Here is a 20141-nt window from a genome sequence, read left to right as displayed (position 1 = left end):
AGTTTATCCACAATCAGACTGAAAGAAAATATAGACTAAGGTACACGAAATGTAGGGATTTTTAATATATACCACAATTAATTTAATGGAGACAGCATATGTGCATACTTTAAAGACTAATGCCAATATGATGACCACTGACTTGGGGAGTAATCCAATGCTTGGGACTGGGTTGGGTTATTTAGGACTGTAGGACTAAGGTATGGGAAACTTGTTAGTGAGCACGAACAAAACACAAAACCCAATCACTTATCCATTGAACATAACAAGAAATCATTTCACCCACCACTTTCAATGACATTTGTAATGGATCGCGCCCACTTGTTAGCGAGAACACTCAAAACAATCTTTACCTTTACCAACTCACAAAGCTCAGTACTTGTTTATTATCTAGGGTTCATATATATATATATATATATATATATATATATATACACACACATACGTATATATATGTATATACATACTCATATATATACATACAAATATATATACATATATACATATTATATATGTATATATATTATATATATATATATACACACTATATATATATATATATATATATATATATATATATATAGTCCCCATACATGTAATTAAAAATACAAAAGTTATTAAAGTGCTTTCTACTGACTCAAACACACAATCTCTGAGAGAATGGTATTGATACAGTATGTTTGAGAGTTAAAAATCACTTATTTTTTTGATTAGCTGTGTTCATCAGTGCTTAAGGGATAGAGACCAACAGATGTAAGGCATGATTGCAATCAAATGGTTAGCTGAGAGAGCACATCTGTGTCATAGGTAATTTCACACATATGTAACTTGCAGTGGCAGTCAGCTATAACCACTTCAGGGGTTTATATCTGACTTAAAGCCAACCATCTGTGAAGTTCATATAATAATACACCTGTTAATTATCGGCACCATCATAGCAGATATAATGGCAGATATTTGTCTCAGAAGTGTGTTGTGTACACTAAAGGGATAATCCACTAATATACGAACTGAACCCTTCTCCTCCTTGCTAAACACGGCTGATCAGACCAGAAATTTTCTGATTCATCTTTTAAGACATATTTAACAGAATATAGTCTATATTATACATGATTAAGTTAATGGAGCTCCAAGTGTTCAGGCTAGAGAATAAAATCCAAAATGATGGAAGTTGAACTGTCAAGAGTTAATGAAATATATTTTTAAGGTGCGTAATGTGTGTCAACATCACTGAGAACCATTTATGAACTCATGAATGGCTTTGCCCATTGAAGAACAGATGGCATTGGAAACAAATGTCAGAGCAAAAGCTGGTTAATAAGGAAAATAGATACTAGTTGGTACTGTGGAGGCAAACTTCTCCTGTACTCAGTCCACATCATCTGATGAACTGGCATGACGTTCACAAAGCACCACTCTCTGTTTTACAGGACAAAGTCATCATCTTGCAGCATTTCAGCTGAGTGGGTATAAAAATATAGACATTTGAAACCCTGAATATATGTTCATATGTGATTTTCTGCAACAAAACAAAACACAATTTACAGCCGTCCCACTCAGTGTACACACGGTGTTTTTTTAGACTTCACCCCATCTAAAATGTGTTCTTGTATTACCCCTGGGGGAGGAGGTTTACACCCATTACAACACAGAACACATAACGGCAATATAATGTTGTCGTCTTCATCAACACCATACATCCGTCATTTCTTTGTTAATACACTAAAATTACCTCTGGGTGTGTGACACAGATTTACTCGGGAAAAAGTGTGTTTGTGTGCACAATGACATTACATCAACATGTCTTTGTGATGCCTGGCTATGTGCTGGCTCTTCTCTGAAGGCCTCCTAAAGCCCTTGGTGCAGTAGTCGCAGCGGTGGGGATAGTCCTTGGTGTGAATGGAGATGACGTGGCGTTTGAAGCCAGAAGCGTCCGTACTGTTATACTCACAATACTGGCACTGATAAACCTTTCTACCACTGTGTGTCTTCATGTGCTTCTTCAGCTCAGCGGGCTGCCGGAAGCCTCGCCGGCAACGCTTGCACTTAAAGGGCAGGTCCTTCGTATGCAAGGACAAAATATGGCGGCTCAGGGTGAAGGTGTCGGGAGCGTTGAAGTTACAATGCCGGCACTGGTGCACCTTGTTGCCCTTGTGTGTCTCCGCGTGTTTCTTCAACTCCGAGGGCCTGTGAAATCCTTTTTCACACACGTCACACTGATGGGGGAAGTCCTTGGTGTGAACAGAAATAATGTGTCGTTTCAGGTCACTGGAGTTGGTGCTCTTGTGCTCACAGTGTGGGCACTGGTGGGTCTTGTGGCCTTGCACCATCTCTATATGACGTTGGAGTTCCCGAGCGTCAGCATAGGCTTGGGGACAGTGGCTGCACTTGAAAGGCAGATCTGCCCCATGCTTGCTCTTGATGTGAGTCTTTAGGTTGGACTGATCTGCACAGCGGAACTCACAGTGCGGGCAGTGGTAGGGCTTCTCGCCTGTGTGGGTCCGCATGTGTTTCTTCAGCTCTGACGGATGGCGAAAGCCTTTGGCGCACTCGACACACACGTGTGCAAAGTTCTTACTGTGCACAGCCAGCAGGTGACGGTTGAGTAAGCCCTGTTCAGCTGTCTCGTAATCACAGTACTTGCAGTGATGCAGTTTGGGCTCCCGGTCCTTGACAATGAGCTTGTCGGAGCCCAGGGGGCTGGACTCGTGGTAGCGCCGTGTGTACTCAGTGTATTCTGGAGAACGCTCACTGTTGTGGCTCAGCAGCTTGTGACTCTCCAAATGGTTGTGGAAACTGACTTTCTTGTTGGTGGTAAAGTCGCAGTCTGTACACTGGTACTTCTTCTTTAGCAGATGGTCCGGGTGGTTCTTCATGTGGCATTTGAGGAAGCCTCGTGAGCGAAACTTCTTTCCACATATGTGGCAGGGGTAGACTGTCAAAGGCATGCCATCTGGTCCAATGATAACAGCTAGAAGAGAAGTTTGAAAAAATATTGCAAAACTTAGAATCTTGTGAACAACATTTATTGTGAAATTTTGTCAGTATGAATCATCATATCATCTCATCTTATGGTCCGTAAGTATCATATGCTGATCATACCAGTCTGACACTGTCGTGTCTCCCCTTTCTTCTTTTTCTTAGCTTTGGGTTTAAGGGTACGGTTGGTACCAAGCCCCTCTCGGATTTGTAGAAATGGTGTAGCTGCGCCATTCTTCACCTGTTCAATGGTATTACCTGCACAGACATGACAGTTTAAATCACATTATCAAAAGGATGGGCAACACTATTTTATTTTATTTTCATTGAGACTTGTTAAAACTGGTTATTTTTTTAAATCATTTTTGCTTGAAACAATCGTTGTTTTAAATGTGTTATTTATCCAATCTGTGATGTTTGCTGTACAAACTGGCCATGCTCAGGCACAAACATCTTGTTGATAAGTCACCTAAAAAGAATGCTGATACACAGCATCCTCCTCTTACTGATGTACTTTCAATAGTCAATGGCAGTTTTGAGTCTTACTGATTTACAAAGACACAACCTGTCTAACAAAATGCACCGAAAGCTGTTTCACAAAGGAACATACTGATGTCATCATCGTCATCCTCATCACTGTCATCCTCATCGTCGTCTTCTTCTTCTTTAGGATGGTTCTTGACTGCCATGTAGACCATCTTATCGCGACCAACTCCCAGTCTGCCTGATGATGCAGCTTCAAGGTCAGGATGGCCATTCTGGTAGTCATCCTCTGTTATTACCTCTGTTCCACCTGGAAATGGAAAAAAATGCTGTTAAAGCCATGATCTACATTCACTTGAACAGGAACAAATATACAGGTAGTTTCTTATGTTAAAAGTGATGTGTTGCTAGTAGACTGAGAAATTGGTCTATTTAAAGATCACTTGCCTAAATCGTCATCTGCTTCTGCTTTAAAAATGTAGACTTTGATGACCTCAGAGCCATCCTCCTCTTTGGATTCCTTATCTTCCATTACCTCAGTGCTGATCTCAAGGGGAGTGTCTCCTATGTCCAACTTCTCTCCAACCTCATCCACTACAGTAACAAAAATACATAAACATGAGGTTATCCAAAACTGTATATTATCAATAGTAAACAGAACATTGCACAAGAACAGTGGTTATTAATTTAAGATGTGTTATTATATGGCAAGGTGTCTTACAGGAGATCATAAGGTAATCCTCAGAGCTGCTTCTTGCATCATCATCCTCATCTGTCTGCAAGGGAACAGCCTCAGTTGGTAGCTGTTCGTGGATTATGGTCTCTGCACTGGCCTCTGTCACCATCAAGCCTTCTGACACAAGCTGGTGGTCCAGGGTGTTGTCCTGGTGCTCAGACAGTAGCTCTGCCACAAACACCTGGTCTGGCATGTCATCATGGTGGTGGTTTGAGTCCTGGATGAGGTCTGAGGTAAGGACATGGTGGTGATGGGGGTCCAGAGCTTCCTCTATTGCAACCTCCGTCCCCAGGATATTCTCAGGCATGATCACACTGTGTTCTGAGGGCACCATGTCTTCACTGGTGATTTCATGGGCCTCAACCCCTTGAGATTGCAGACTTTCCACATCTACCTCCAGACCTTCAACAACCTCAGCTTCTAAACCCTCCACTTCAACCTCCTCCTCAAGGCCCTCAACAACGTGAGCTTCCAGGCCCTCAACATCCACCTCAGTTTCTAGGCCCTCCACCACTTGCGCCTCCAGACCCTCCACTTCCACCTCACCCTCTAGGCCCTCGACAACCTGAGTCTCCAGCTCTACAACCTGTGTCTGTAGGCCTTCAACCACTTCTGCTTCCAAGCCCTCTACATCTGCATGTAAGCTCTCCACCACTTCGGTCTCCAGTCCTTCAACCACTTCTGTCTCGAGGCCTTGAACCACCTGAGTCTCTAGGCCTTCCACCTCAAGCCCATGCTCCAGGAGGATGCCCTCGTCTGTCATCACATCAGAAAGAAGCATACCCTCGGGCACAGACACCACAATGTGCTCCCCATCAATGTGAGCGAGACCTCCCATGCCTGCAACTGTAATCACAACAAACAGAGAGGGGTGAATGAAAAACACGTTCAAACAACGAAATGATAATTATAGCAGCAGTCCACAGCTTTTTGATCATTCAAGCTACAGGGAAGATGTCAGAGCATCTTGTCAGGTTTGTGAAGGAGTATCACCCTTCTATTGGTATGCAGTGAAAATTTCAGACTGACCATGTAATATTACTGAGACTTTTTATTTAGCTAAGTAATGAAGCTAAATCACATTTGTCATCTCGATAGGTGTAACCCAATAAAGCCAAACTTGGTAAATAGTTACAGAGTTCATCTTCAAGAGCTTTAGCTTTCTTTTCATTTGTGGGGACATTTGTCTTGGATTACATGTTGCATGTTGAAATTCAGGGTTGTTTACAATATAATAGTTTTCACCTTGTCCTACTCGACCACCTACCAAAGTCTTGCATGATCATAGCGTGGGGCATCTTTAGCTCCTGAGTGTGTAGCTCCAACACCCCTCCTCCTTGATCCATGTCTTTACTCAGACAAAAGACTGAAAATTACAGTGTACACTGTGTTAAGATGTTTTCTTTCACTTTGTTAGTGTGCATTACTAAAAATGAAAGTGAATGCAACAACTGACATGGCTTGTATTCAATACATACCTTCACATTTGATGACAAAACTCTTAGAATAAAACCAATACGATATATGACTTGCTTTCTTCCATCAAGGCAATCAATCCCTCTGACAGAGAAACAAAACAAAAAATTGGTTTTCATAAGCATAATGTTGATAATAGAGAACAGAACGAGATAATTAGTTAGTTCACTGTAGTCTAAGCCTTGTAATATTTAAAAACGAACTTTATGCATGGGTTCGGATTTATCATAAGGGCACCAGTGCCGCCTTCAAAACGTATGGCTTCTGTATGAATAAAATAAGGAAGGCAGAAAAACTATCTGCTGCCACCGAGGAGGGCGGCAGTTGTGTTGTTGACCACTGGCTCCATCCATTGCCTATCAGGAGTACTACAGGCAGGTTCAACCTGAAGACATATAGCTATACACCTGGAGCTGGTTGAGCCTGATGGCTGGAGCCCAGCTAAGACAAAGGGCTGTCCTGCTCAGTGTGGAGGGGGACGAGCTCATGGGTAGCGGCTCTGATGGGTCTTGGAAGATAAGTCCTGCTTGTTTTTGTGGGAGGAAATGCACTGTCGTCACATGACGGTTCAAAATAAGCCAAATATGTAATGTCTGCAGTGGTCTGTTGTAACGTTATGGGTCCTAGATTTCTACAGATATATCATTGTGGGATTAAAAACAAACACTGTGCCGCAACACTTCTCGTCTTTAAAAAGTCTTTTACTCTGGACTCTTTGAATAAATCCACACATGCCCCGAGTTTATGGCCGCCAATGGAAGTACCGCAGACGTTATGCAATGCATACTAGGGCGGCTACCGCCCTCCACCCACCGAGGCTAACTAGCCAGCAAGCTAGGGCTGTTCCTCTGAGCGCCATTTTGTTTTAGCATAATTGCTAATTCAAGAGAGGCAATAAGCGATCTCATTTGACCAAGTAAGCATCATGTACGCAAAACGTTAAACTAATAATAAAGTAATTACCACAAGCAACAAACTGTAATGTCTCACGAAATTATTTATTTTGTCTGTCGCTCTAATCTGCGCGACGACGGCCGTCCGTTCGGCTAGCTAGCTTGCTAAGCTAAGTGGCGCAGCTTGTGCCGCATTATCTTCCATGTTGTTTTTCGAAAAGGCTGAAAGAGGCCCGCTACGGCCGACTGGGCCCTTGCGTCTTGTTCCACATGCCATTATAATCGATTCAAAATAATTTTACCTGATAACGTCGTCTCCTGACTCTATCGGCGTTTCTCCCCCTTCTCAGTTTTGTCTGTTATTGTTTTGGTTTATTTTTGACGGTAAGCTAAGTGCGGCCTGCAGTTTTGGATCCCCGGGCACTCTTTGCTAGGCCTCGGCCAATCAGCTTGCTTCCTGACAAGCAGAGGGAGGGCGGGGGGCAGACAATGCGTGGCCTCGTTTACCGCTGATCCCTTACTATTTGCGTCATGCATAAGAGAGCAGAGTTACATTAACGCAGTCATTCTCTTAATGGAGACATATTTATGCTCTGCTCGTAGACGCAATGCCGAAACATTATAAGACAAAGAAATAAAAATTTTAATGTGATTGCAGACAGTTCGCTCAGACTTTGTATGCGCAGATGAGGCCTGTAGGCCATTTTGTCACAAGGGGTGGGTAGCGTCGAGCACTCATTTGTGAAGCGTTTGGCCATGCACCCTGGAAACATCCTGCAGATAACGGTACTGCTGCTGCTACTGCCTGTGCTGCGGAGGGTCTGCATAGTGTGACCAATTAGCCGGTGATGCAAACAGAACTCGGCTTGGCATGCATGGATTAAAAATAAGCAGGGATACAATTGCAGTTTCAGGGTAGACTTTATTATTCTTTTTCATTACAGCTCCTAATTCTCAGAGGCACTCTGCATGAGGGTGCATAGGCTAAGGCACACGGCCTTCGTGCATAAACATTTTCTTTATTACAGTGGTATCCAAAAGCAAACACTCAAATACACGTCTAGATATGCAGTAAAAACGCCTGGAAAACGCAGTAGCTTACAGTACCTTTAATGACTCAAGATTACTTCTGGAATTAGAAAGTGTTGCAGCTGAAATGCACCTTGGCACAAACCATATTTTTCTTGTTTTTTTCCCAAATATTCATAAGGGCAGTGTGGTTTACAGGAGTTGCATTGCTGTGTAAGCAAAGAGCAAAACACAAATACAACACAAACCTAAGATAATTTTCACTATGAACCAGTCAAACGTTCAAAAATTCACACAGATCATTATGGGACACATGGAAGATCTGTCGTATTGCAGTTACATAATGATGAAAAGGCTGAAGGGATAAGGAAAAACAAAACCAAGCATGCAACAGTCAGCACCTTCATCTAGTAGGAACTCACACATAAAGTGAAAAAACCAGCAATATCTTCATTTAAATTTTTCTTCATATCAATTACATTAACAGAACAGTAATTACAACCCTTTGTATTCCAGCAGTTTTTCACTATTACATTAGAAAAATAAGTAAAATTGACACACAGAAATCTTCTGGAAGCTCAGAGTTCGTCCATATTACAAATGGAGTGTGCATGTGTGCCTTTTTTGTCTGCCTACACATCCTCTCTGTGTGTGGGTTGACAATGTTTCATGCGAGAGATAGAGATGAGTCTTAACTACAAATCCAGTGCAGCCCAGCGCTCCAGTTCCAAAATGGGGGAGGTTGTACGACACATTTGTGGACACAGTGGTTGTGTTTTTTGTACTCTGAGAGGTAATGGGGCGAGGTAAGGTGAGGGTTGCAGCAGTGAACATCCTTCATCCCCGGCCAGACTCAGTAACAGCCATCTTTCCAGGATTCATCTGAGATTTTGGTCATGCCCAAAGACCTATTCAATAAAAACGGAAGTTAGTGTTTATTTATGCAAGAGGCCAAGTATCAAATTGTAATGATAATAGCTTTGTGTTTCATGACTAACCTCCTGGGGGGCTGTGAAAGTTTACTCCTGGTGGATCCTGATGGCACAGCCTGTCCTCGGCACACAGAAGGCCTCCCCGCCCCAGCTGAGGCTCTCCCAGGTATGTAGGCTCCACCATTTGCAGAGCCTGGTGACTGGACTCTGCGGCCCCCCCCTGCAGGTGGTCCTTGGATGACAGGCAGACCTCTTGAAGGCTGACGACCAGCTGCTATGGAGCCCACTGGAGTGACAGCTTTAACTGGAGTTCGCAGGGAGAGTGGAGACTGGCCATTGCTACGCAGCCGACTACAAGCCATACCTTGATTGGAAGAAAGGCACAGCAGTATAACAGACCTCAATCCAGATTGTTTCTTTAAGACAAGTTAGAAAATCAAGTAACTATTGTTAAAATAGACAAAATTAAATATCTGTGCTATAGTTGAAATCCAAACCCCATTTGTGACATATATGGAGTTTTAGGCAGGCCTGGGAGGGTCAGTGCAGGATTATCAAGGATACGTTTGGAGCAAAGTGGTGGAATAATTATGTAGCAGGAGAGAAAAATGGTTTTGGGTGAGGAGGGTTACCTATACATTACCTGGAGTATGAAGGGAAGACAAATGGTCAGGGAAGTAATGGGGCAAAATTTGGGATGCTTTTTGGAACTACTACAAGTAACTGAGATCCATATATTGTATAAGTTAGTTATAGATGATAACTTGTGTGGTTAAGTATAGACTGTCATAGTTAGATCAATACATACAACACCAATATTAGATTTTTTTTTTTTTGGGGGGGTAATATCAGCTTTTCAATGTACCTTAGATAGATATACAAGTTGAATTTTTTACAACATTTATTAATGAATTTAATGACATGAATTACATTTGTGATTTTTCTGCTTATATAAGTTTTTCTTTTTATTGGATAAGATTTGTTTGTTTAACAGTCAGAAGAACACAGGACGTGTGTAAACATTACTGTTTTTTGCTTACAGTAGCCATCAGGGCACTTTTGTTGTTTTTTCTGTACCTTTACATTTACTCAAACAATATTCTATTAATAAGAAATTACTCTTTAATGTATTTTTATTCAACTTTAAAAATCAGCAAAGTTCCGACTCTTAGCAGCCTGAATTAAAATAATTAAAAAGGTGACCTGTGGAGATTTCTTGAAAACAAACAACATTTCTGGTTATTATTCAGCATTACTCATCAAAACACATTGCGTGTATTCTTAAGCTTCTGACAAACACGCTGAGCACATTTACTTCTCAATGACAAAAAAATTGGCAAAACATTTTCTAAGCCTTTTTGATCATTTTGAAATCTGCATTGTTTGAATCTATCTTTGTTGTCTAGCAGTGTTCTTCTACCCAGCCTTTGTTAATGCATTGCTGCGGTTTTTTGCTGCATTACCGGCATCTGTCCATCTGTAGACTCCCGAGACTGTGTATTGTTACCCACGTGTGCATGTGCGTCTTCATGTGTGTCCACGATATAAGCAAAATGGGGACCCACTCAAAAACTGCTCCATAGCACCACTATATTCCACACAGTACCTTTAAGAAGAATCTCCCTGTATATCGGTTGAACCCTACCTGTGGTCATGCAGAGGTTAAGAGGAGATAAGGTGGTAGGATAAAAGTGGGAGGGCCATGTGCAAGACAAATGCAGGTGTCACTATATTGGAGGAGTGGTGCCAACTAGGTGAGGAGGGCAGGGTTACCTGTGGAGGGGGATTGAGTCAGGTGGGACATGCGGTTGCCAGAGCTCTGGAGGTTAGCCTCCATGCTGCGGCTGTTTCTGACTGCCTCCAGGGAACGTAGGCTGGTGCGGGGGGCCAGATTAGGCATGCTGTGCCTCAACTCCTCTGGAACCACACATACACACATGTAACAACAACAGAATGCACATCATCACAACTTTGCTGCAACAACAATCTCTATGACCATCACTCTGATCTTCAAAACCTAGTGTATATATGCTGAATTATTCCTGCTTATAGCCTACCCTCACTCTTGGCAAATTTAAGCAGCTCTGCACTGGGGCCCTGGAGAGAACGTCTGGGTGTTCTTGTGCGTGGGGCCCCGAGTCGGCTGCCGTATTCCTGACCATGGTTGGAGGTGGACGGAGACAGGCACCGGGGTGAGCCTAAGGGTGAGGGGGTGAAGTGATGTCGTCGCTGGGGCATGGAGCAGAACTCATCCTCTTCGTCTTCCAGGCTGTAACTGTCAAATTCTTGGTCACTGTAGGTGCCACCCCGGCGCAGAGACTGAAGAGATGCTGTGGAGCTACGGCGCGATGCAGACGCTGAGCTGGAAGCATAATCCTGCCTAAGACCTGACAGCACAAATATAAAGTTAAAAAAGGAAACAGCATATCCAGGGAGCCATGCAAATGCACACACACAGATTCATGCTGACAAAAAAAAAAAGTCATAGAAAACCAGGCAGATGTTCAAAATAATAGTCAAATTATATATCTGACCTACTGAGGGGTACACAAATGTTTGCACTAAGGCTAACTGTGCCAGTCTAGTTTCTTACGTCATCTGCTGTCATTTACAGTGCTCCATTGTCTAGAGTTTGGAGAGACAATCACAGGTGATGTCTGGCACACCATGTGACACACTCCTACTCACTCTCTTCCTGTAGGCGAGCCATGATCTGGACATCGGTGAGATCCTGCAGCTTGTAGCCCATAGAGATGGAGTCATCTGATGTGCTGAGCTCACTGTCTATAGAGGACTGAGAGCTCAGGGCTGGGGGCATGCTTGTGACACCTGCAAAAACAGTGGGATACCCGTTACAACGAACTGCATCTCACACACCAATCACAGCAGCATTGAGCACAACCTCTGCAATTTATTTCCATCTGTGTTGATAGGAAAGAGACTTTCCTTAAACTCTCAAATAAGAGCTTGTACTAAAATAATGCCCAAGAGATTTGTTTGAACAAATAAAGGTCAGGGAAAAAAATGTGTTTGTGTGTGGGGGTGACCAGGACCCAGGTTATAATGGCTGGAGGTCTCTCCCGTATAAGGGCAACAATGGCACTGCATCTTCATGGTTATTCAAAAGACTTATCAGACTAATAGCACATATTTCATCTAATTTTTAAAAATACACATTTAGATATTCCCTTAAGAATAAACAGTGACAGGGTTTTGCGCCATTGTGTATAATGATAGTTGAAATTGGACATGAGGCTTAAATAAAATATTGTCTTAATTAATCTTCCTCTTTCGAACCACAAAATGAGTATGAAAAATGTAAGGGCATCACCTCTGTGGTTACTAAATTGAGAGCGAAGGATTAGAACGGGATCTGTCATACTCTGCTCAGCAGAAGACAGGGATTGATTGATCACAACTGTATGATTGCCGCAAGTTAATTAAGTAGAGAGGCACTTCACGACATGCTGATGATAAAAGTATATATATATATACATATACATATACATATACATATATATATATATATATTTATATTTATTTATTTTTTTTATTTTTTTAAAGTTTGGAAATATTGGGGTATATGAGGGATAACTCACCCAAAGTCAGCTAACACACGTAGCGCTGCCTGTATTCGGACAAATTTAGTTTTAGGTTTAATGTTCACCAGGTGGATAAGCATTTTACAGTAGGCATTAGACAGACCCAGCTAATATTTGAGAATACAACAGCTCTGTTTTTTAAAATCACATTTGGTATGTTTAAATTAACATCTCTCTCTACTCAAACTTCACTCCAGCCGTGTTCAGCAGCATCAGTCTAGAAAGGACTGTATGCTGCTGCTGATGATGGCCAGAAAAGCTGTATGCAAAGTTCCCCTGCCAGGCGTGTCTGTCCGACACAGGCTCAACACTCAGACTGAGACAAACAGGAAATGAAAACACCATCCAGGGGCATTTGGTTATGTAAAAAGTCTGGGATTAAATAGGGTCACCGCCCACAAGCCAAGCATTACAAGGTCATGCAAATATTATGTTATTTACAGGGTTTTCACAACAACATAAGCATTGTTGGTCTTTGCACATTCGAGTGCCAGGTGTTGTGAGACAATGTGAGAAATAACAAGAGTGCAAAGTAACGGTAACAATTACCACCACAAATTCAAGGCCACCAACATTATACAGTATATTTCACACAGGTTAGCATTGCCAGACCTTCAAATTACCCTTGTTTCCATCCCCTTAGGTAGAAACCACATATACTTTACATAATTGCTGACCATCTTTCAAAGTATCCCAAAGTATCTGCCAGGCATTTACCATTAATTTACCATTCATTTCAATAAAACATGAAGATCAACTCAAAATAAGTTAACATGATTGAGACAAACAATTCATCACAGTGAGTATTATGTCTGTTTTTATTTTAAAATAACCTATGTGACTGTTGTACAGTGACGTAGTTGAAAGTTTGGCGGAATGGGAAAGATCCGTTTGTGATGTGTTCATGTGCCGGGCAGAAATTGCAACATCTGTCACTTGAGAGAAGGCAGTCTAACAGCAACCTTTATAATGTAAGAGATCCAAAATACCTATTTGCCTTTTCAGGACATCTATATTCACTAACAGTATTGTTCTTTATTGTCTGTTGACAACCTCCTGAATTCAGTGCTGTTCAACAGACAACAATTTAGTCTGGGATATCCGAACTTTCCAGAAAATTCAGAGCGTGCACAATGTTCACTGTGATGTATTGCCTTTCTCATAAAACTTAAAGCTTTTTTTTTTTTTTGTTAATTGTAATACAGCAATAAAATTAATTGTAAACAATGACTGCCTGGTAAAAGTAAAAGAATCAATCTAAAAAACTTGTGGTAGGTTTTGAAAAATGGTTAGTAGCAATGTACAGAACATGTGATACACAGTAAACTGGGTAAAACATGCAAAAATGCCTTAAATACTACCCATGAGATCCTTGAGAAAACACTGTTGATGCATTAGTGCACACACATATCAACTGACCTACATCTTTTCAATAACTGAAGTCAATCCAATTGTTGTGTTGAGCAGAAAATAAGGAGCACGGTGTGTTAATGTCATGCCATACCTGAGCTGCCACAGGTTAGTAGGGATTTGTTAGTTGATTTGTGGTACCCGGGAGAGTTCAGGCCTGAGCCTGCCGAGCATGCCTCTGCTGATGGACTGCTGTACATGTTCCTCCATCGAGACGCTGCAGGGGACAGGAGACGAGAGATGAGATATTCTCAGAGAAGAATAAACACACTTTAAAAAGGTTGACAAAGAGAGAGATGTGACTGAGAGCTAAGTGAGGTTGGGATTAGTGTAAATGCTAGTAGATGTCACCATAGAATGAAGTTTTACACTATAGCCTTATACAATACGTAGATTGTTTGATGTTCAGTGTAATAGTGGGTGTAAGTGTAAATTTCACTTTACACAAGAGCTTTGAGAAAAACCGTCAAAATATTTTCACACATACTATAGGTAACAAAAACTTGAATTCAATTTGGATGATATGTTTTCTTTTTTTTATGCCACCGAGCAGTTTCATGGCCCAGTGATGCCGTTTAAAAAGGAGACCTGACCCATGGGGGGAAGGTAATTCAACCCAGCCAGTGACTTCACGTAGTCATTCAGCCATGGTGTGAATAACTTTGTTGTTCAGGTTCTCAGTGTGCAGGAAGTAGGAGCTGTGAGCAGGATAAATAATGAATGGGGTCTGCTGGATCAGACACAAACATCCGTCCACATGCAGAGACATACAAACCATGTACGCATTCACTGAGAGTACTCAGGCATTGTCATTTAACTAAAACACACAGATGCATGCACACGCACGGTGGAGGGGAACAGTAAATAAGAATACAGCACAGTCACAGAAGAGGGTAACACTGTGATTGACTGAAATATTGATCACATAAAAGGTTAATATAGGAAATTAATTAAAATGCGGATCAATAAAAACTTTGGTCAGGGCATTTCAAACAGTACGATACAAAAATGTATATATATATATGTTTGTTAAAGCATACTCTGGTCCAAACGGCTGATCAGGGTTCGACAAGCCATTTCTGTCTCTGGGCTGCGGTGGTCAAGAACCTGCCGACACCATTTCAATGGAGACTCTGGGCCCGCATCTGCAACTTGCTTTTTAGGAGACACATACAACCTGAAGAGAAGAGGCAGATGAGAGGAAAAATTATTATTACTACGGGAAATTAGAACAGCAACAAGGGATAAAACGGACTGGGAGTAATACAGAGATGTGAAAACTGAGGTATGGAAAAGGCTTAAGAAGTAAGCCTTGTCTACTTTTTATTAAAAATCCTTGTCAAAGGTGTTTGCCAGTAAGTGTAGAGCAGACAATCTGAATATGAACAAGGTAGAGATTAGTGTGAACCACTGGAGTGCAAGGTATGCACTTAATAGTACTGAACATGCCATATACAGTAGGAATGTTTTTCACATTGTATGACATAGACTTAGCACAGGCAGAAGCTAACGCCCAACCACTGAATGTTTTTCTGGCAAAAGGACACTTTGACAGCTAAGATCCCAAATCAAACAAACAAGCACGCTGTTTTGTAGTAATTAAAAGCAAATGATGTAATCAGACCAAACAATGAGTGAGCAAAACGTTTAAGTAAGTAATTCAAAGTAATTCTTTAAACATCCTTATCAGACTCAACCTGGTCCAATCCTCATTCTACGTGTGCCTCATCTATTCCCCTTAACATATCAGGCTCAACCTAGTTCATGTAAAAGCAGACCACACTGACTACATCCACAGTAAGGTGGACAAACTTAAAAAAACTTTTGGTGTGCACAAGTTCAAAGACAGACAAAATGGAGAGAATTTTAAATTTAGTGGATTACTAGGGATGTAGATAGATGACCCAATAACCAAAGTGCAATGTCTTACATGTGCAGCTATCAGTGTGCATTACATTTCACTGCAAGAGAAACCTTTAGTCGCATCTATGAAGGACCAGTGTGCCAGCCAACTGAAATCAAACACTGAAGCCACCATCTGAAATCAACACTTGTTGTTGATGCTTCCTCTGCAACATGTCCAATGTTACCCTAGTGAGGGCAAGCAGCCATTAGTTCACCACAAGCTTTGAAGTGGTGGTCACATGGGCTGATCCTTTGAGTTGGATACACAAAAGGCCCGGACTGACAGGTTCTGGACCAATCAACTACAAATTATCTTCCCATTGGGCAAACACAAAAGGACCCATTTCCCCCTGGAATGAGAAACAATATAGAGAGCAATATTCAGGTCACACAACCTACCAGAGAGCACAGCTTCTCTCTGTGGGGAGTGAACAAACCCTGCCTGCGTATGATCCATTCACACCAGAGTTTCGGCCACAGGTTGGTAGTTGGTTGTTGCCATTCACGGAAGACATGGCTCTTCAACTGTAGTTCCCAAAAACATTACTGCTACACCCAACCTTTCTAGTATTTAAATAATAGTAGAAATAGTGAGGTAATTCTATAACAACTTTAAATTAACCCTATAGTTATTGTAAAAAAGGGTATTATAAAATGTATTATAAAAAACTGTGGATGGATAAGTTTCATCAGCTATGTCAGCTTGAGGAGAATATAGACATTTGTAAGGAAAGTCCGATTTGACTTGGTAGGGCTGAAACATTGCCATTCCAGTCTAATAAAGTTGGGATCCAGCGCAAGAATACTGTCTTTTTCTGATCTTAGATTGCGTGCTATTAGGAGGCTTATTTATTCTCTTGTACAATCTTGATTCTACAAAACAAAAACCTATAATGAGAAATCCCACAGTTGCTGCCAGCGTTTCTGTGTCTGCTGCAGACTGGTCACACAGGGGGGCCCTCGGATCACATGCAGTGCAATCCCACCCAAAGCAGTTTAGCCTTGCAGCAGCATCCAGCACAGAGCAGATCAGATTATGTTGTCGTTAGGATTACTGGATGTTTTGGCTATGATAACCTCACAAAGCACATATGGTATTGCTAATGACGGGAAACTGAAAAATAAGCCATGAATGGACTGGCTGTTAAGCTTCATGGCTGAGCTGCTGAAGTAGCCACCGGGAACACAATATGGTACCTGTTTTAGGCAATGCAACACGCACAGCATAAACAAACACATCTAGACCGATCTCTGGCATAAAATTAGCATGGATTATTAATAATTAGCCTTCTATTACTATTCCTTTTAGGGAATTATATTCTGCCAATTAATTTGGAGGAAATGGGCAATGTTCATGTTGTTTGAAAATAATACTGTTTTTTTACAAGCTTCATCCTGACCTGCATTTAGGAATTGGCTAATACAGATATGGCTTTGTTGATCCTTAGTACATTGTGTAACAAATCTTAGGGTATGCAGATTTATGTCAAGTCAATAATAATAATAATAATAATAATAATAAATATTTTAAAATTATTTTTGTTAAACTGCTTTTCTCCAGCACAACTGAACACTTCTGGTAACTGCAGCATTTTTATTTGTGTTTCAATTAGACAGCTATGAATAAAATAGCCCCTCCTTTGTTTTCAAGATAACCTGCCAAACAGGTAGCAGATATGTCATGCCTTCTGTCTACCTAGGCCAGATAGTAAATAGTCAGGTTTAAGAAGCAGCAGCTTCTCACTCTTGTATTCACTCCAACTGCTTCTGAAAGTAATCACACAGGATGCTGTTCCTTTTGCCGCCTCCACATCACCTTAGTCTTTCTTCTGTCTCTTCTCCTTCACTAACATCTCATCATGTCCTCATGGTTACATGTTTGCCACTGTCAAGCAGAGGTTAAAAGTACAAGACACCGTGTTTCTGTGGATAAGGGAAAAAAAAAAAAAAAAAGTTTCTGTGTCAGCCCAGAGTTGAGTCTAGTTTTAAATCCAAATAACCTAGTGCTACAGTACTTAGTCACTGCCCTGTGGGGGAATGATAAACTTTAAAATCAATCAAAATAAAAGAGCACAAGTGAATCATCTGGCTGAAGGGGCTCCCCTACCTATACACAAGCGAACTTAACAGGCAACTTTAAATGTGGCATTCATGTAACTTCCACTGAAGCTGGCATTTTTTGCTGTATATGTATATAATGGTATTAGGCCTCACATTTTGAAAGGCGTCAATGCCTAACCAAGGCTTCTGCTCTAACCACATGTATTTTAACTATATGTTGGGTGACACAAACATAAAAGGGATACACGGTACAGCTGCTGAAACATACCAGCTGTCCTCGTCCTCTACTTCTGCACACTCATCCTCCAAATCTAAGACATCCACCTCATCCAGTGCAGTTTGGTCCACCCCTGAGTCGCTCTCTGCAAGTGTCTCTGACTCATAACTTTCCTGAGAGGGGCTCTCCGGTGTCTGGATATGCCCCTGGGTCTCTCCTGCTCCGTTGCTGCAGGTCAAGGTGAGAAAGCCCCCACACGGACCCTGATCCTCCTCTTCCTCTTCATCCTCATCCTCTTCCTCCAGCCTATTGGCCAAAGGCAGAGGGGACATCTCCTCACTGCTGCTGCTGTCCTGTGGGGGTGACAGCTCAAAGTCTGTGCTGCCCAGCTCACCACTGTGTTCCAACCTGAGGTGGGAGTCGGTCAACCCTTCACAAGTCAGCCTCTCATTGATAATGGCAGCTGCCTGGAGGTTGCTGTTGCTGCTGGCACCTCTGTGGATGATAGTCTTGCTCCCCCTGTTGCGCAGAGTCTCATTCTGGACCTCCAGCCTACGAACAAGCTCCTGCAGCTTTCGGACCTCCTCCAGCTCCACCCCTGCCAGGTCTTGACCCCCCTCCTCTTCCTCCTCGCACCCGGACTTGGAGCTCTCCGTGACGCCAGTGGGACTGCCATTATCAGGCTGGGGGACCACGCTGGCACTGTCCGGGACCACCATGCTCCTACTCTGTTAGGAGAGAGAGCAACATTTACACGTGACAATAAAAGAGCAGCTGGTTAGTGAACAACACACACTCAAAAAAAACGTACTGGCTCAAGCTTGATATGACTACTAGCTTATTCACTTTATGTTTCACGTAACACACCATCAGTCTATCTTGCCAGCAATGCATAGCAACTCAACGCTGGATAAACCACACCATGGAAGTTAGGATTCCCTAGCTACTTCAACCACATGCAAAGCTTTTGGTCGTAATCACACAAGTAGCTCTAAGTATAAAGGCGCCACTGGTGCGTTAACAAGCCAGTTTCAGCTAACAATCACTTGTATTTACATGACGTCGATCACTTTTTTTCCCCCTCGTCGTTACGTTGCTAACTCTGCAACTGTAATTACCGTGGCAAAAAGCTAGCTACATAAGGGTGTTATACACCACTAAATTTACCTCTAATATGTAAAACTGCAGCGGTTGCTCTGTAAAATATCAAGCCATACATGTATGTTTTAACACTCCCCCTTAATCTTAGCTCGGTTAGCATGTTATTAGCAAAACAGTCGTACCGGTGAGTGAGCCGTGTTGTCCCCGTTGTCCCAGCGAGCTGATGACTGAGCTTACCCGCCACTCAGAGCTCAAACTCCCCTGCGCACCAGCGACCGCATGAATGGAGCCGCTAATTACGACCACCTGGAATGGCCCACAGCTTGATAATGATCGTCAAGACACCGGGATAACTCTCAGTTAGCTAGTCCATTCTCTTGTCGCTACAGCACCGTTGATAGCGCTCACCACTTCGCTCGCTGCTAACTAGCTTGTTGATGGACTTCAGTTGGCCCACCGAACAGACCCGCAGCAGCGCTCGCCCCTCCCCCCTACGGGGGTTTCACTGGTATTTGGCGCCCCCCACGATGGATATGTGGTACTGCAGGGACATCTTTATGTAATCTCTATTGTAGCCATTGGGGGTCGCTGTTTACACAATGGTGCAACACACCATTGTATTAAAAGTAAGCAACCCATAAATAGTTTATCTGCAATGACTAGTGACAGTGGAGAGTGGCAGTCATTCTTCAATATATAGATAGAAAGAATAATTGAATGGGACACTGATTCTTAGAAAAAGCTTCAACGTTGAGTTCTTTCAATCAAATTTTTTATGCTTTGAGAACTACAATTAATATTTTACCCAACCCATTGTACTGGAGAAGAGGAAGAAGTCTCAGCAGCAAATATTTCAAATCTTTCACAAACAATATTGAAAATATGCCCTGGATACTACTTGAGTGAACTCTTTAACCCCCAAAAAGAAAAAGAAAAGTCCAGGAATTTACAAAATGTTCTCTCTTTGTCATAACATTAACAAAGAGAAACATCACTGGTCATTTTTATTCAAAAGTCTATTTGCTATTAAAAGGTGATGATGATTCCAGGACTTCACATTTGGATAGGACCAGTTCGGGGGCCCCGAAATCTGAACCCCTGTGGTGAGCACAGGCCAGTCATGTAGACTTACTTACATATGCTGGACTTCACTTTGTCTATGTATACATATATGCCAAAGTGAGACTGCTAAAGAAATGAAAATACTAAGTTATGATACAAATAAAGGCAACAAATCAGTTAATCTCTTGTTTTCTTAAATTTGTCTTCATTGGTCTTATGCTGTACAGAAGGTGGACGGATACAGTACATAAAGTA

General features: G+C 42.0%; 2 protein-coding genes across 5 annotated transcripts; both read right to left on the bottom strand.

The window, feature by feature from the left end:
- Positions 1 to 622: 622 nt before the first annotated feature.
- On the bottom strand, positions 623 to 7090 carry znf711 (zinc finger protein 711). Of its 2 annotated transcripts, XM_040120334.1 has the most exons (8): positions 6870 to 7090; positions 5677 to 5758; positions 5466 to 5564; positions 4184 to 5044; positions 3910 to 4056; positions 3590 to 3772; positions 3103 to 3237; positions 623 to 2971 (listed from the first exon to the last, which is right to left on the bottom strand). In XM_040120334.1, the coding sequence occupies exons 3-8, from the start codon at positions 5542 to 5544 to the stop codon at positions 1791 to 1793; spliced, it is 2586 nt and encodes an 861-aa protein (XP_039976268.1). In that variant the 5' UTR covers positions 5545 to 5564; positions 5677 to 5758; positions 6870 to 7090; the 3' UTR covers positions 623 to 1790. The 2 variants fall into 2 exon arrangements, with proteins under 2 accessions (XP_039976268.1, XP_039976269.1); XM_040120335.1 differs by lacking the exon at positions 5466 to 5564.
- Positions 7091 to 7469: 379 nt separating this feature from the next.
- On the bottom strand, positions 7470 to 19336 carry zgc:66447 (SLAIN motif-containing protein-like). Of its 3 annotated transcripts, none has more exons than XM_040120166.1 (9): positions 19007 to 19336; positions 17775 to 18451; positions 14581 to 14717; positions 13635 to 13757; positions 11217 to 11357; positions 10586 to 10915; positions 10302 to 10445; positions 8595 to 8892; positions 7470 to 8504 (listed from the first exon to the last, which is right to left on the bottom strand). In XM_040120166.1, the coding sequence occupies exons 2-9, from the start codon at positions 18440 to 18442 to the stop codon at positions 8450 to 8452; spliced, it is 1896 nt and encodes a 631-aa protein (XP_039976100.1). In that variant the 5' UTR covers positions 18443 to 18451; positions 19007 to 19336; the 3' UTR covers positions 7470 to 8449. The 3 variants fall into 3 exon arrangements, with proteins under 3 accessions (XP_039976100.1, XP_039976101.1, XP_039976099.1); XM_040120167.1 differs by lacking the exon at positions 19007 to 19336 and adding an exon at positions 18891 to 18986; XM_040120165.1 differs by lacking the exon at positions 19007 to 19336 and adding an exon at positions 18591 to 18765.
- Between the last annotated feature and the right edge of the window lie 805 nt (positions 19337 to 20141).

The sequence above is a fragment of the Xiphias gladius genome, chromosome 23, assembly GCF_016859285.1.
Source record: "Xiphias gladius isolate SHS-SW01 ecotype Sanya breed wild chromosome 23, ASM1685928v1, whole genome shotgun sequence".
Classification (NCBI taxonomy): Eukaryota; Metazoa; Chordata; class Actinopteri; order Istiophoriformes; family Xiphiidae; genus Xiphias; species Xiphias gladius.
Note: the sequence above shows the minus strand (reverse complement) of the source record. Positions and strands in the feature narration are given on the sequence as shown.

Coding starts and splice junctions, on each gene's coding strand:
- znf711 (XM_040120334.1), bottom strand. CDS start 5,544: ATGGATCAAGGAGGAGGGGTGTTGGAGCTACACACTCAGGAGCTAAAG. Junction 5,045..5,465: donor TATGATCATGCAAGACTTTG/GTAGGTGGTCGA, acceptor TTGTGATTACAG/TTGCAGGCATGGGAGGTCTC. Junction 2,972..3,102: donor GACACGACAGTGTCAGACTG/GTATGATCAGCA, acceptor CTTCTCTTCTAG/CTGTTATCATTGGACCAGAT.
- zgc:66447 (XM_040120165.1), bottom strand. CDS start 18,617: ATGCATTGCTGGCAAGATAGACTGATG. Junction 10,446..10,585: donor TAAATTTGCCAAGAGTGAGG/GTAGGCTATAAG, acceptor GTGTGGTTCCAG/AGGAGTTGAGGCACAGCATG. Junction 8,505..8,594: donor CTTTCACAGCCCCCCAGGAG/GTTAGTCATGAA, acceptor TTTATTGAATAG/GTCTTTGGGCATGACCAAAA.